The sequence below is a fragment of the Pogona vitticeps genome, chromosome 1, assembly GCF_051106095.1.
Source record: "Pogona vitticeps strain Pit_001003342236 chromosome 1, PviZW2.1, whole genome shotgun sequence".
NCBI classification, from domain to species: Eukaryota; Metazoa; Chordata; class Lepidosauria; order Squamata; family Agamidae; genus Pogona; species Pogona vitticeps.
Window position 1 is genome coordinate 178,724,715 of NC_135783.1, and position 16,923 is coordinate 178,741,637.

At 42.3% G+C, this 16,923-nt stretch overlaps 1 protein-coding gene across 5 annotated transcripts; it reads left to right on the forward strand.

Annotated features, from left to right (window-relative positions):
• The first annotated feature begins 2,094 nt into the window (after positions 1-2,094).
• METTL21A (methyltransferase 21A, HSPA lysine) lies at positions 2,095-10,535 on the forward strand. 5 transcript variants are annotated; one of them, XM_020780727.3, is made up of 4 exons: positions 2,100-2,508; positions 6,452-6,606; positions 7,472-7,583; positions 9,400-10,535. In XM_020780727.3, the coding sequence occupies exons 2-4, from the start codon at positions 6,460-6,462 to the stop codon at positions 9,795-9,797; spliced, it is 657 nt and encodes a 218-aa protein (XP_020636386.1). In that variant the 5' UTR covers positions 2,100-2,508; positions 6,452-6,459; the 3' UTR covers positions 9,798-10,535. The 5 variants fall into 5 exon arrangements, with proteins under 5 accessions (XP_072834290.2, XP_020636386.1, XP_020636385.1 ...); XM_020780726.3 differs by having other exon boundaries at positions 2,101-2,508; positions 6,449-6,606; XM_020780725.3 differs by lacking the exon at positions 2,100-2,508 and adding an exon at positions 2,520-2,663 and having other exon boundaries at positions 6,449-6,606.
• Positions 10,536-16,923: the final 6,388 nt, after the last annotated feature.

Sequence of the window (16,923 nt, forward strand, 5' to 3'; positions counted from 1 at the left end):
ATCATATTCAAACTCATGTTAAGTAGGAGTCAGTACACTCTTGCCATCATTCAGAGTGCCTCTGAGGAATCCCAAATAAAGATCAGCTGTGCTTCCTGACATTTTCTTAGTCACATCTTACAGCAGAAACCATGGTCCGCAGAGAGCTTCCAAAGCATCAGAGGGATCTCATTGTTAAAAGGCACCAGTCAGGAGAAAGGGCACAAAAGAATTTCCAAGGCATTAGATATACCATGGAACACCGTGAAGACACTCATCATCAAGTGGAGAAAATATGGCACAACAGTGACATTACCAAGAACTGGACATCTCTGCAAAATTTATGAAAAGACTAGAAGAAAATTAGTCAGGGAGGCTGCCAAGAGATCTACAGCAACATTAAAGGAGCTGCAGGAATATCTGGCAAGTACTGGTGGTATGTGACAACAATCTCCTGTATTCTTCATATGTCTGGGCTATAGGATAGAATGGCAAGAAGGAAGTCTGTTTTTATGAAGAAAAACGTATTTTGCAAAAACACATCTGAACTCTCCCAAAAGAATGTGGGAAATAGTGTTATGGTTTGATGAAACCAAAGTTGAACTTTTCAGCCCTAATCCCAAAAGATATGTTTGCCGCAAAAACAACACTGCACATCACCAAAAGAACACCATACCCATAGTGAAGCATGGTGGTGGCAGCATCATGCTTTGGGGCTGTTTTTCTTCAGCTGGGACAGGGACTTTAGTCAAGGTAGAAGGAATTATGAGCAGTTCCAAATACCAGTCAATGTTGGGCACAAAACCTTCAGGCTTCTGCTAGAAAGCTGAACCTGAGGAGGAACTGCATCTTTCAGCATGACAATGACCCAAAACATACATCCAAATCAACAAAGGAATGCCTTCACCAGAAGATTAACATTTTGAAATGGCCCAGCCAGAGCCCAGACTTGAATCCGATTGAATACCTATGAGGTGATCTGAAGAGGGCTGTGCACAGGAGACACCCTTGCAATCTGACAGATTGCCAAATCAAGATGTGTCATACTGACAGACTCATACCCAAAAAGGCTGAGTGCTGCAATAAAATCAAAAGATTCTTTGACAAAGTATTAGTTTAAGGTTGTGCACACAGATACAACCATATTATTTCAGTTTTTTATTTTTACTTCCCTCCACCTAAAAGATTTCAGTTTATTGTTCAATTGAGTTGTATGGTTCATAGGTCTCATTAAAGGTGGAAGAGTTCTGAAATGATTTATCATTGGTTCTTTTTTTTTACATCACAGACACTTGACATTTTAACAGGGGTGTGTAAAGTTTTTATACCCACTGTATAAGGGGAAGCAGAAGAATGAATTATTCGTTAGCTATTTTCTGAAAATTTTTGTTTTCTTATCTTTATCTTTCTGGAAAATGTAATCCATGCCTGTCACTCTGCTGAACTCTGTGTAGATACATTTTAACAGGGGTGTGTAAACTTTTTATAACCACTGTATCCCACCATCCCTTCTCTGAATGTTTATTCCCTTTGCACCAATCAGATTGCATTCTTTTCCAGATCTTCTAATTGGTAACTTCTGCAAGAGTAATTAATCCTATAGGGTAATTTCAGTACCATGAGATATCAAGAAGAAATGGTTCTCCCAACATTATTTTGCCCTTCAAGATTGTAGATAAGGCTTTCCAATCTATGTCCATTTCCTCCAATTGGGAGATGCTTCCCCTCCTTGCATCCAGATAATTTCAGTTACCAAGCTCCTGTCTTCAAAGAATGCGGGGAATGAATTAACCCTCTCCTTGCTAATTCCAGGAAAGCTACCGTAGTTCCTGGACTCATAGGCCATGAGCTCATTCACACATTGGTGTTGGTTCTGTCTCCTGGTCATCCCTCAGGTTGTTTCTGTTGCTTCTGCTGTTGATTTGACCTATTTGGAATTGGCCGGCCTCGTATTTGCATCCATAAGTCTTCCTTCCTACCTCCTTTCTTTTTCGTGTGTTGATGTCTAAATAAGGGTGCAGCTAAATGAGTGAGAAACAGTGCGGTCTTACAGGGTTTTAGCCAGTCCTCAGCTGCGGCTACCTTTCAAAAGGCAAAGCGGGGGGGGGGGCGGGAGGAGGACGGGTCTCGAAGGTCTCAGGCCAGCCCGCACTCAGCGTCCACAGAGGGCGCCACTCCTGCTCCCGCGCAGAGAGCGAGCCTTCCCTCCTCGCTTCGCCTGCACAGGACAAAGGGGGCGGGGAGAGAGAAAACGCCGGCCACGATCCGCTCTACGGACCACGTTCCCGCTTTGTCGTGACCTTGTTTGCCCCTTTCCAAAGCACCACCCGTAGGACCCTCGTTCTTCTTCTTTTTCCCGCGGAAAGCGACGCCCCCTCCCTGGCCCTATGAAGAAGCCTTTTAGTTCCCCCCCCCCACGCATTTTGCACCGGATGGCCGGGCTGGGAGCTACTCCGTTCTTTCTTTTCTAGCTCTATGGTCCTGCGCGCCAGAGTCTTCCCGAGCATCTTTCTAAACCTCGCATATCCGGTGAGCAGAAACGGGGGAGCACCTTTGCGGGCTGGGCAGCCGGGAAGGGAGACGAGCCGCTCGCTACCTGGGCAGGAGGGCGCTCGGCGGTTGGCCAGGAGAAGAAGGGCCTTTTTGCTTTTTGCCTTAGTTTTGTTCCCCTGAAACAGACGAAGGTACCTACTTCCTCCTCAATTCTGTTGGTTAACACGTGGTGCTGTTTCCAGGATCAGGAATTTGCTGGAATAAGATTTGATAGCCATTAATTTAGGTAGCTTTAAAGCGGGGTTAGAGTCATGGAGGGCGATGATGATGATGATGATGATGATGATGATGATGATGATGATGATGATGATGATGATGATAGAACCACAGGATTGGAAGGAACCACAATGGGGAATTGTACTTCCAACCTCTGGCTCCCCAGCCAGATCCCCAAACCACTCAGCTATCCAACATGATAATAATGACTGTTAGGAGGATTATTGACCGCTTCCAGGATAGGTACACTCTTGCATCTCTCAGGGTGGCAGTCTGTAGGGAGAAACAGACTAAAGGGGACTGACACAACAAGCCACAAAGCTTCCCCAGGAACCATATTCCAGAACATATCCAGAGAACAGCCTGGAACAGCAGCTTCCTAGTGGAACAAAATTCACCCATCTTAGACTTTAGGGGAACTGATGAAACAAGCTGCACAATGACTCCGGGAACCACATCCCATGGCCTGTTCTTGGCTGAAAATAGCCCCTGACAGCAGTTTTCCAGTAGGATAAACCAACCAAATTTATGCTTTGCAGATTACTAGAAGTGATTGATCCTGCAAGCTACAAAATACAGGAACCACATTCTGTTGCTCATTCTGGGCTGAATGCTCATATTCTGGGAAGAAGCTTAGAACACTCCTTTCTGGGAAGGATTCCAAAAACCACAAAATGTTCAAAATCCTGTATTCCGGAAGACACCCTTGATTACCTTTTCTGAATAGGACAGACCTACCAAATTAGAATATAACTAGCCAGAATTCATCCACAGGAACCACAGCCCGGTTCCTTTCCTAGGCAAAAAAATTGTTTTCTGTATAACATTCCAGAAGAGCAACTTCTAAGGAGGCCAAATGGATCGCATTCAGCAGCCAAGCATGACCAAATGGGAATGGTGCAACAACTGATGGAATGGCCACACAAACTACATTGTGGTTCCTGTTCCAGACCAAAAATCTATGCTGTATGATTCTGTTATCAGAATGTGGCTCCACTGCATGTTTTGTAGCTTCTTGAATCACTCCCATCTGTGCGACTGGCAGGTTCAACTGTCTTTTCCTACTCAGACGTTGCCATTCTGCATCATTCTGTTGTGTTGCAGCTAATTTGGGAAGTTTAAAGTGTTAAAGAAAGTAATACTTGCTGGGTCTGATTTCTAAAAATTGTTTTAATGTGTCCATCACAGTCTTGGTATCCATTTTTATTAAGTGTGTGTTCTGACTCATTCCGTTATGGTTCTGCTTTTACTTAGGACTTTAAAAAGTCCCAACTCCTGAACTAGAAAACACAATAGCACATTTGTGAGTTTCCTGATATACTGCTTCCCTGGAGAACCATAGCATTGTGCAGGAAAAGGCTATTTGTAGCCCTTCAGACATTGCTGGATTGTACACTTCCTCCAGTCTTACCACTGATGCTGGTTTGTGCAGTTGGAAGTATCAGTCCAGCAACACCTGGAGGGTCACAGGTTTCCTATTCCTGACTTATTGGGTCGATATATTTTTAATATATATATATAGATTGGCTCAGCTATTTTTAAAAAAAATATATGTGTGGGATCTATTTCTTAGGATATTGTTTGATTTTTTATGCTGTGTTACGTTGGGTGTAAATTACCCAAAGTACATAGTACCTAGCACTGATTGGTGTGATATCCAAGTCAGACAGACAGACAGACAGATTCATACTCTGAGCCCAAAACACATTTTCAAGATGTAATTGCTTTACTAGTAGAGGTCTGCCCATGTTCTTAACAGAGATGTTGACAAATCTTCAGGTCTGAGTCCCAAGTCCATGTCTGAATCTTCAGGCCCAAGGCTTGAGCCTGTATCTCGAGTTCTTTTGCCCTGTCCCCCAGGTGGGCACACGCACATGTGTAGAGACACCCAAGTGACTTCCTTTCCTAGAACTGGCCCCTGCCTCTGCGCATGCACTGGCCAATCAGCTGGGTGGTGTGTGTGTGTGTGTGTGGCTGGAGATAGCAGCCAGCTCCTGGAAGGGAAACTGGGCCTGCTGCCTCCAAGGATTGTGACAGTGGTAGTGGTTGCAGGGAGGCCCATCTCTAATAGGGACTCGAAACACAACTCAGAAAATGTGTTCGAGTCAGAAGTCAAGCCTGAGTCTGCCCCCAAAACCCCCAGATCAAGTCTGAGACAAGTCACCGGTGCGACAAGTCAGACTTGACGGTGAGTGGTGACTCATGAGTCCCCATTCCTGGTTCTTGATATAAGAAACTTTGGGGTCAGTGTAGACCACAAATGCCGACTCTGTATGGTTCCTATAGGATACTGCAGGTGAGGTCATTTGTAGGTCTGGATTGAAACATCATCAGTAAGCTGATAATAGACAGTTCTGCTTCTGCTTCCCATCTTCTGATCCTGGGAGGCAGTGAAGATCATAAACCAGCATATTTCTTCATAACATTTTCAGCTAGGTCAAGTCAGTATCATGAGAATTTACAAGAGAGAAGACTGCTTGTCATTTTATGAATTGTTAATGATGTTCCCTATATGAATATAAAGATAGTGAACATCATATAAATGATGTTCACTATCTTTACGACAGTGGTGGGGCTCATAAATAAGAACAATGAGTCTGCTTACAGAAAGGAAGTACAAGTTTTGATACTCTGGTGTAAAGAAAATAATCTTACACTTAACATTAAAAAACAAGAGAACTCATAATTGATTTTAGGAGGAAGAGAAATGTACATTTACCATTGTACATAAATGGCGAGGAAGTAAAGAGAGTTGGTAGCTTTAAATTCCTGGGCACTTACATGTCAGAGGACCTCTCATGGACTATAAATGCCAACATGCTAGTGAAGAAGGCACAGAAGAGGCTGTATTTCCTGAGAATGCTCGGAAACTTAAATTTCTCTCAGCATTTACTTGTGTCCTACTATCGTAGCACCATTGAGAGTGTCCTAACTAACCTATGGCATCCTTGTATGGTTTGGGAGTAGCTCTGTAGCGGACAAAAAAGCTCTACAGAGAACCATTAAAATTGTTCAGAATATCATTGGGCTACAGCTATCAACCCTGGATGATACCTTCACATCCCTCTATCCAAGGAAGTCACACAACATCTTGAGAGACTCTTCCCATCCTGCTCACAACTTTTTAGAACTGTTGTCGTCTGGCAGAAGATATAGAATAATTAAGATTCCGACCAAATGTTTTCTGAATAGTTTTTATCCCAAAGCTATAATTGCACTTAATAATGAGCGTAAAGACCACCAGTAGTGAATAGTTGAACAGTGTTACTTAGCCTGCAGTGTAGATGTTTGTATTCTTAGTGGGGGATTTTTAGTGGGTGGGGACTGTTTGGTTTTTTTTTATGTGTGTGTTTGTGGTTCTGGTCTCCGGGTGTCTGTGTGAATTTCGTTGTATGGGTGTACTATGTATATATTTACAATGACAATAAATTTATTTGATGAAGCAGCAGTAATAGTTTTTTTAAAAAATCAATTTATCCTGGTTTTTACATCTGACATCATACTAAGAGGTGGGTTCTCAGTGTGTTGTGGACAGTTTACATTCACCCACCTCCGTCTGCCAACTCTTGGGGCGTTTGACCTGACAGTCAGAATGACTATTGTAGGTGAAAGGGGCAATGAATCCAGACAACACATGTGGTTGGAGTTTCACATAGAGTTCCTTTTCTTTAAAAAAATCCTATCCTTCCACTTGTCATAGTAGGCAAGAAGATGTCCTTGGTTCCTTATGACGAAAAAGCTCTTTGGGGAATGCAGAAGTTCCATCAGTCATCTTCTACGTACCATTTTGCCAACCGCACTATCCAAATCAAGCAGGACTGGAAGCAGCTAGGTGTTGCTGCTGTGGTATGGGATGCGGTGCGTATAGTTTAGCTTTATTTATTTGTGTCAAATTGAAATTGGACCCATGGTCAGCTTGAGACAGCAGGAATATGCAACCGTTGTTGCAACTCACTGAGGAGGTCTGAAGAAACTGTACAGGACGCTTCCGACAAGGGAACTATTTGACCTCGGGAGCGCCCTTAGTTGTAACTAAAGTCAAGTTGACTTTCTTCTCAGCTGAAAAAAGAAGCTGCCACGTTTGTATATAACCCTCTAGAATGAAACATCCTGTTGACAAACATCCTGTAGGAGGACAACCCTTTGAACAACCTGTTAATACCAAGGAGGCCAGATTTTGCTTTTTACTATATATTTGTTCTTCAGTTTGGGTAGTCTGTGGACTGTAGGCTAACTTGAGCCACAGAATATTTGCTGTTGAATTTGCATTTTGGCTGGGGACATTCAGGTTTCTATAATCAGAACAAAAGTCTTCAACAGAACGAACATTGCAACAGCTGTTAAACAGCAACATCCCATATAGGTCAGAGCAGTATTTTGGTTTCTCTATATCTCATTGCCTGTAACATTTCTGGAAGCTTCTTATATGACCTACATGAGAGATACCACTGTCTAATATTGTTTAAGCCAAGATACAGAGGTGTACTTCTGTATCCAGTGTTGTATCATTAGCAGATTTGAAACTTATCTTCCTCTCTCTGCTGCAGCTGATTCAGAGAGTTTCCTGGCTCTCCTGAGCAGGTTTTTACGGTGTCTGCAAGGCTACAGTAGCAGCTATTCTTGGTTCTGGTGGAAGAAGTGGGATCCAGTTGAAGATGATGTTAAATCCTACCTGAAATCAGTATTATTTTTCATTAGATTATTTTTTTTTCTCCTGGACCAGGCTGTGGTGCTGTGCACATTCTTGGAGACAGGAGGTATTGATCTACAAGGGCGCTCAGTAATTGAGTTAGGTGCTGGAACAGGCTTGCTCGGAATTGTAGCTGTGCTGCTTGGTAAGTTTGTTGTTGTTGTTGTTGTTGTTGTAGGGGAAATGGGACTAAAGTAGCCAGTGACATTCATTTCACTATTTGACATTGATTATGAATAACATTACTTACCCTGCGGGCATTTACAGTTTTTGTTATTATTGTGGGAGTTGTTGGCAGGCAGAAAGGCTGTAGTAGTTGCACATACTTTCTGATTATTCTCAACTCTTTTTCTGTGATGCTTATCAAGTCTTATCAGTGTTTCAGTAAAGGTGGTCTAAAAAAACCAAGTGAACTGTTTATTTCAGCTTTTAATTAACGCGACAAGGCCACTCTGGGCAGTTTACAATAAAAAAATTAAGACACAAAATAAAGACATACATCAAATTGCAGCTATCAATAGTGGATATAAGCTCAAAATTAAACAAAATCAAACAGAAATCAAAAATTGAAATTAAAAAATAGAACATAACACCATAAAATCAAATCAACAGAGACACAAATGATTAAGAGGTAAGATGGTGGAACAGAAATAAACGCTGGAGGGTGCAACGTGCTATTCAGATGTCAATTTGGGAAAAGCCTGCCTAAAAAGCCATGTCTTCAAAAATAGTTTAAAAATTTCCAGTGAAGGGGCCAGACAGATATCAGGCAGGAGATTCTTCCAGAGGTGAGGGGTGACCGCCGAGAAGGCTTAGTAGTTTTATAAAGAGCTCAAAAAAGCTGCTTTGGGGCCATGGTGTCTGGGGATTTTGGAACTTGTAGTTCAAACATTAACTTTTCCACGCTCTGGATTTATTGATTTTTTTCATTCTTTTCAACTTGTATGCTGCTCATCTAGCCAATTGCTACTCTGGGCAGCGTACAGAAAAAAAAGATATAAATTATATAATTGCTATAAACACTAGACAGTACCACAAATTGGGGGGGGGGGGAGAGGAGGAGAAAAACAGGCATCTAGAAACATGGAAAATCATAAACTATAATATTCTCCTCCTGCTTTATCCATTATTCTGGCTACTCCCCCAAAACTTATCTGAACAGCTCAGTTTTTAAGAACTTTTCCAACATGCAAAGGGAGGGCACCTGCCATACCTCCCTGTGGAAGAGTGTTCCACAAAGAAGGCACAACTGCTGATGGCCCAGTTGGCATTTTCAGGACTTCTCAAGGTGTTCATACACACAGACATGAGGTCTGTGAGAACTGAGTCTAATGGGCAACCAAAGTTGGCAGAAGATGGTTCAGAAGAGTGTTAAATATGGGGAGTAGCTGAGAAAATCTGGATGGTCTTCTTGCTGGGTTTTTTTAATGTAAAAACCAGGGCATGCAAGAAGGTAGTTCACCCTTTGACTGATCTTGGAATAACCCAATCCCTTGCAACTGTGTACTTTTACTCACTGTATATTCTTTTTCAGAATAGATGCTTATAGTAACTGCTGTTGTTTCTGATAGAGCAGTAGCATGATTCTCATGGATGTATTACACGTACAACTTTCTTGCTATGTTCCATGCTAAGATTCTATCAAAGTTTTAATGGGATAAATTAATATCGTTAATATTAACAAGAAAATATGAAGAAGAAGAAAAAAGAAGCCTAGCTTTTCTTTGGTATTAGAATACAGTGCTATGGGCAGCTGAATGCAAATTATTATAAGCAGTGCTTTTTTATAATGTTTATTCCAAATTTTAGTTTTCCCTGAAACTGGTTTTGTAAATTTGGAGGAATAAGCCTTCTGTTACAAAAAAAAAAATGTGTGGCAGAAACGGATAAATCATTTTTATACGCATAATTATTACAGTATTTTCTTTTTCTTTTTTAAAAAAACTTTATTGGCCTATTAGGTGCTCATGTTACAATTACAGACAGAAAAGCAGCCTTGACGCTCCTTGAATTGAATGTGCAAGCTAATCTGCCTGATGACCTTCAGCTAAGAGCCATGGTCAAGGAACTGACTTGGGGACAAGATTTAGTGAGCTTCTCTCCAGGAGGATATGATTTCATTTTGGGTGCCGACATTGTTTATCTGGAAGAAACGTTTACAGATCTTCTTCAAACCCTGGACTATCTTTGCTCTGAGCAGACCGTGATTCTCTTATCATGCCGCCTCCGCTATGAACGGGACCAGAAGTTCCTCATGATGATGAAAGGACTTTTTTCAGTTCAAGAAGTGTTCTATAACCCTGATAATGATGTGCATATATTCAAAGCACAGAGGAAAGTCCTGAAGAGAGATCTGTGATTTGTTATTGTGCGTTCTTATGTCCTCCCAGACAGAACTTAGAAATGTTAATTTTGGGGGGCTGGGGTTTGCAGTTTCCAGCATCTCCCAGCCAGTATAGTTTTGGACAAAGCTGGGGGAGTCTAAGAGTTGTAATCCAAAAAGTATTTTTCCCCCCAAACTCTGCCTCCCATCCCTGTACACCTGGACCAAAGAATTTCACTTAAGCATTCTTCCCAAACCCCTTTGCTGATTTGTATCATTCTCATGGTGCCGATTCAGACCAACAAAAAGGCCCAATTAATGATCTGGGGTGAAAATGTAGCGAAGCCTGCAAGTTGGGAACTCTAGAAGCCTTTGGCGGTAAATATGGGAACAATCAAAGTAGCTTCAGAACAGGGACATTTAACTTCTGTTTTATCACTGATAAAGAATATGGCTGGAAGGATAAATTTGGTGATGTCTTCAAACGGAGGGGGGAGGGAAAGGCAATTATTGATTTCATTCCATTTAAAGTGGTTGCACAGGAATAGGATTGGCCAAATCTGGCCATCCAGATGTTGTTGGACTACAATTCCCATCAGCTTAACCAGTATAGCCAAAGTTTGATTTCCCACTGTGCCTCCTAGGAGTCTTGGGCAAACTACGTGGTGCCAGAGTGCCCAGGAAGAAGGGGCTAGTGAACTGCATCTGAGAACGTTATGCCTAGGAAACCCTGAGAAGAGTTGCCACAAGTCAGAATAAACTTAACTGCATCCAGGTGTTTCTTTTATTTCTTTTTTTCTTCTTCTCAGAGCCACAGTGGTGTCATGGAGAGATTGAGAGAGTAGGACTTGGAAGACCTGACGTCAAGTCCCTGCTTGGCCATGGAAATTCACTGGGGGAGGGGGCAACGCTGGTAAAAGCACTCCTTAAATATCTCACATCTCTTGAAAACCTTATTAGGGCCACCGTACATTGGATGCAACGGAACAACATAGAACAAAAGTTATAGATTGGGTGAGGCAAAATTGAAATACAAAAACTGCACATATGGGTCATTATAACTACTGTATGGTCATTAGCAATAGTTGAATGTGATATCCATTCTACGACTCAACTCTCTCTGTGTGTGTGTGTGTGTGTCTGCACGCATGTGCTATAAGAAGCCCCTGTACATGAGGAATGTCATTGTTTATATCAGCAGTACACATAGGGAGCAATCTTAGGGAGAAGAAATTTGCCCTCCTTGCATTTCTCCACAACAACCCTGAAAGGGAACTCTGTCCTTGTGGAAATGGCTATCCTAAAGCCCATCAACCATAAGAACACAAGAAGAGCCCTCTGCTGGATCACACCAAGGGCCCATCTAGTCCAGCTTCCTGTATCTCACAGGGGCCCCACCAAATGCCTCTGGAAGCACATAAGACAACTAGATGCCTGTCTCCTGATCCCCCTCCCCTGCATCTGGCATTTTAATATACCTTCCTTTTAAGCCTGGAGATTATACATCCCCATCATGGTTTGTAACCTGCGATGGACTTTTCCTCCAGGAATCTGTCCAATTCCCCTTTTAAAGGCATCTAGGCCAGATGCCATCACCACATCCTGTGGCAAGGAGTTCCACAGGCTAACAACATGCTGGGTAAAGAAATATTCTCTTTTGTCTGTTCTCACTCTCCCAACACCCCATTGGAGTGGATGTCCCCTGGTTGCGTGACAGGTAAAAGAGCTTCCCCTTATCCACTTTATCCATCCCCTGCATAATTTTATATGTCTCACTTATTGTCCCCCCCTCAGGTGCCTTTTCTATAGACTAAAGAGCGCCAAACGCTGTAGCCTTTCCTCATAAGGTGCCCCAGCCCAGTCATCATTTTAGTTGCTCTCTTCTGCACCTTTTCCAGTTCCACTATGTCTTTTTTGAGGTGCAGTGACCAGAACTATACGCAGTACTCCAGGTGCACCTTTACCAGCGTTTTGTACAATGGCATTATAATGCTGACTTTTATTTTCAATCCCCTTTTTAATGATACCTAGCATGGAACTGGCCTTCTTCACTGCTGCCGCACACTGGGTTGACCTTTTCATTAAGCTGCCCACTATCTTTCCGGATCCTTCATGGACAGCTCAGAGCCCATTAGCTGATTACTAAAGTTTTGAATTTTTTTGTGTCCCGATGTGCATTACTTTACATTTTCTTACATTGAAATGCATTTGCCATTTTGCCACCCATTCTCCCAGTTTGGAGAGATCCTTCTGGAGTTCTTCACAATCCCTTCTGGTCTTCACCAACCGGAAAAGTTTTGTATCAGGATACATTAGGGATTTTAACTTGGATCTCTGTCTTTCAAGTCCAGCACTTGTAATCACTGCTTCATTGGCTCTCTCAGATTAGTATTTACTGTACTGTGTAAATAGTACCAAAGCTATAACACAGTGGTAGAAAACCAATTAATGTGCTTAATTTGCATGGTATATTACATCCACATTTGTATATGTAAATTTTGCATAAAGTGCAAATTAAAGCACCCTGATTTGGGATTCTGGAATATGGCAGTCCTACATGAGCAGGATTTATTTATTTATTTATTTATTTATTTATTTATTTATTTATTTATTTATTTATTTATTTATTTATTTATTTATTTAACTTATATGCCGCCCACACTACCCGAAGGTCTCTAGGCGGCTTACAGCATTTAACAACTAAGTGTGAGAAGGGAAGTGAGGGAAAGAAGCCCCTTGCTGGAGTGCCATCCCTTCCACCAACTACAGAAAGGGAGGTGCAGACCTCACCCACTCCATCCCCTGTCAAGAAATAACATAGGGGTACCTATACCCGGGATCTAGAAGTAACGGTAGCCCATACGGAGGAACATTTGGCAGGAAAGGGTAGGAAAAAGAGGGTGGAGATTGAGGCGGGGATGGCAGAGATGAAAAAGGAGGAGAAGGGAGGTTTTAGAATTTAAAAAATGATAAGTTCTTTATTCTAACGTATCAACTGGTAAACAGCATGCAACACAAATTCTTAAGTTACAGCCCACTGCTAAAATATAACCCTCTCCAGACACAAAGTAACTTCTCTTTCCTTCTCTCCAGCTTTTCTGGAGAGGCCCATCCTATACATCCCACCAGCCAATACAGGTGAAATTGGCTTGGGTTCTGTTGCATTCCTCCTCCCTTTACTACGTTGCTCTATTTGAGAGCCTCTAAACGGTTATTCGGAAAGAGCAATGAACCCTGAAGCATATATACATACAGTTCACAGTTAGTACATATTTCATACATCTTTAACATTTATTTTGTATCCCATCTATAAACAGAATTCTCAAAGTACAGTGGTGCCTCGACTTATGAACTTAATTGGTTCCGGAACTCCAGTCGTAACTGAAATGGTCATAAGTCGAAGCATCATTTCCCATAGGAATGCATTGAAATGCAATTAATCTGTTCTGGCCAAAGGGGGGGGGGATATCACCAAAAAATCCACATACACACAAACCCACTGGAAGACCCATTGGAAATGCAATTAATCCATTCTGGCTGAAGGAAAAAAGAAAAGCAAAGAAACCATGCAAGACCCTTTGGAAATGCAAAAAAAGCAAAGCAAAAAGCAAACAAACCGTGAAAGTCCCTTCGGAAATGGGGGAAAACCCCAAAAAGCAAACAAACCTTGCAAGACCCATCAGAAATGGGAAAAAAACCCAAAAAAGCAAACAAACCCCCAAGACCCATCGGAAATGGAGGGGAAAAAAAACCAAAAAGCAAACAAACCCTACAAGACCCATCGGAAATGGGAAAAGAAACCCAAAAAGCAAACAACCCCCAAGACCCATTGGATATGGGAAAAAAACCCAAAAAGCAAACAAACCTCACAAAACCCATCAGAAATTGGGGGGAAAAAACCCAAAAAGCAAACAAACCTTCCAAGACCCATCAGAAATTGGGGGGAAACCAAAAAGCAAACAAACCCTGCAAGACCCATTGGAAATGGGGGGAAAAACCCAAAAAGCAAACAACCCCCAAGACCCATTGGAAATGGGGGGGAAACCCCAAAAGCAATCAAATCCCACAAGACCCATCAGAAATGGGGGGGGGACCCAAAAAACAAACAAACTCCGCAAGACTCATCACAGCATAGAGACATAATCCCATCACCCAGATCAAAACCATGCTGTAAACCCCACCCAGAAGCAGAAAGCAGCAACTTACCAGGCAGTCTGAAGCCTCCTCTGATTGCACACTCTCTAACCATTGAGGCGAAAGAGCTACAAAGAAGCAGCCTCATCACCACCAATGGTTAGCAATTTGAATTCCCCGCCTTTTCCCCCTGCCTTTTTCTGTTTGTAACTGGAAGCTCCAGCCGCAAATCGAAGCAAAATTTTGCTGTCGGAGCTGGTCGTAACTCGAAATGGTCGTATGACGGGACGTTCGTAAGTCGAGGCACCACTGTACATTCTTCCTCTAACAAATCACCATATAAATAATATATTATCTTTAGTTAACTTTACTACCTGTGTTTCTATAGTTAACATTATCGGTCACACTTTTCACTATATTTTTCAATTTTACATTTTTACCTTTAATAAAATCAGTATATCTTGATATGACATATTCACATGCATACTTAAACAGTAACTTAGTATTTTTAGTTATACTATTGTGTATTGCCATTAATCATTACTAAATTATTTCCCACACAAAACAATATTCTGTACAATGTCCATCTCTTCTGAAGAATCCTTCGTCCCCACGACCTCATTGAAATCCTTTCTCCAATCCGCAACCAAACATTAGGTCAAGGAAATCTGGATCTTGTTATATAAACATTTTTTAAAATCTCTCCAGGCTTGTTTATGTGTAAATTATGACTCATCCAGGCAGGACAGGTATTCACGATTCCAAACTCCTCACTCTATAGAATGACATGAATTTCTCAACTCCTCTGATTTTGCATTCTCTGGCACTGCTTCATGGAATCTCGCCAATAATCTTTTTGTAATTGGGAGATTTTTCTCAAATGCCAATGGAAGTTTTTTTAATTCTTTGTCAGAGTGTTTCCAAAAGTTGAACTGTATTTGGATTTCTAAGCAAGTTGTTGGAAATACAGTATTGGCAAGAAGCTGGTGAAAGTTGCAGTCTGTCTGAGGAGTACCTGGTGGATGATGACAGATAAAGATGTTACCAATGCGGCAATAGGGTCTTTCATGGGTTTGTGAAGAGAAGCCCATGTGTTTAGCTGTATTTCTTTTCTTGCAGAGGTTGCCCCTATTGTCATCAGTCTTGTTCCTGAAGAGGCCCACACCATCAAATGGCAAGTCCTTAATGTGTGCCCTGGAATAATCTGAAACACCCACAGATTTGAGCCAGCCAGTCTGAGCGCCCCTGCCATATTCTTAGCTGCACAGGCAGTGGTGTGACATGCAGCATGTCTCTCTTGGGTCACTAGGACTTTACCTCTTGCTGGAAAGTTAGTGCTAGTACACTCTTGTTTTTTCATCACTCCATTAAATAGGGGTTGAATCTTGTCTCATAGGAACCTATGGCACACCCTCATCCCTGCTTGGCAGTTGGTGATCCTAATTCTTAGGGTGGAATTTGGATCACCAACTACCAGGCTGGATGTGAAGAACTTTGTGTGTTTTTCCAGTGTTACGTCTACACTTAGTAGTTGGAGAATTAGACACCCCTGGAAGGCAGCCTTTGCTTGGAACTGATGGTAGGTTTAGAGGTTTTGGATTCTGAGACTACTTAGGAGGCTGAGAAGTGAAGTATTATCAGTTTCTTTCTGTGCTGAAGTAAATTGTGGTGATGGTTTCCAGTGTTCAGAGGCTGGAACTGGGAATCCAGAGGCCAACAGAGTGGAAGGTCAGTTGGTAAATTTTCAGGGTGTGCTCCTAAGATATTCAGCCAACACTGAACTAGAGCAGTGGATGAGAGGGAAGAGGCGGTGTCCTCTCTGAAGAGGTGATTTTGATGTTTATCAGGAGCAATCAGCCTGGTGATGGCTTCTTGGTGACTTTGACACTGAGTGCCTCAGGTGGGAATGTTGCAGTTTTGTAATTCTCGAGGACTTCAGATCCAAGACTGCATGAAAGCACCTATGTTCTGATGCTTTCGAAGCCATGGTTTTTTGTGAACATTTCAGTTCCAGCAACTGTGACCTCAAGTCGATGGGTGAATGAGGCCGGTACTGGTGAATAAACAGGTAAGTGGCCCTCTGAAGTGGAAGCTAGTCTTGTCAATTTGGCATCCTTGGATAATGGTAGTATGGTTGTGGGAAAGGCCACTCCAGGCCTGGAAAAAAAAAACTAATGTAGGGCCCCCAGATAAGGTTGAGGAGGGTGACTTGACTCCTCTGTTGCTCCTCTAGTAACAGAGTTTAGCAGATCTCTTTCCTGCTGATGACCCTTTTTCTTTAGGGGTTAGTTCTGACACAGAGGACATGTGCAACTGCTGAAAGGTGAGGGATTCCTCTGCTGGAGCGATCCGTTGACTCTAGACAGGACAGTGAGAGCTTGCCCAATGCTTGTTGGGTGAGCTAGCTCCATTCTGGCAACTGGCTGAAAACTGGAGAGGATGTCCCATCCCAGATCAATCCTCCCTCTGGGGAGTCTGCTCTTTAGTAGCTTTAGAGTATAAGTAATACTTCAGTCAAGGCTGGTGGCTACCTTCGTGATTTTTTTTTTAAACAGAACTAGGTGTTTTGGGATTGGTGCCCCTCATCAAGGCAATAGATAATTTGAATGTCCATCAGCAAGGGGGATTTTCTCTTGAGCACACCCATAAATAGGCAGAATCGGAAGGGTGATCAACCACAAACCAATGACTAACAATGTTTTTTTCGGGGGCGGTGAATAAACAAAATGACAAAAGAAGGCATGAGGATAGGTAAGCAACTAAATACAGTTTGAAAAATAAATAAAATCAAGTGACTGTAGACTCCGAGAGGGACTCGAGGTGTTCTCTCGGTGGTGGCAAGAAGGGAACCAAGAATTGCCCACAAGGTGGGGAGCATGTGCAATGGAGAGAGCGTATCCTAATGCTTCTCTTAGGCACCAGACCAATGGTTTCTAGCCTTGAGCCATCCAGATGTTCTTAGACTGAAACTCCCAGAAGTTTCACCACTAGCTGTGCTGGCCAGGATTTCTGAGAACGTGTGGGGACC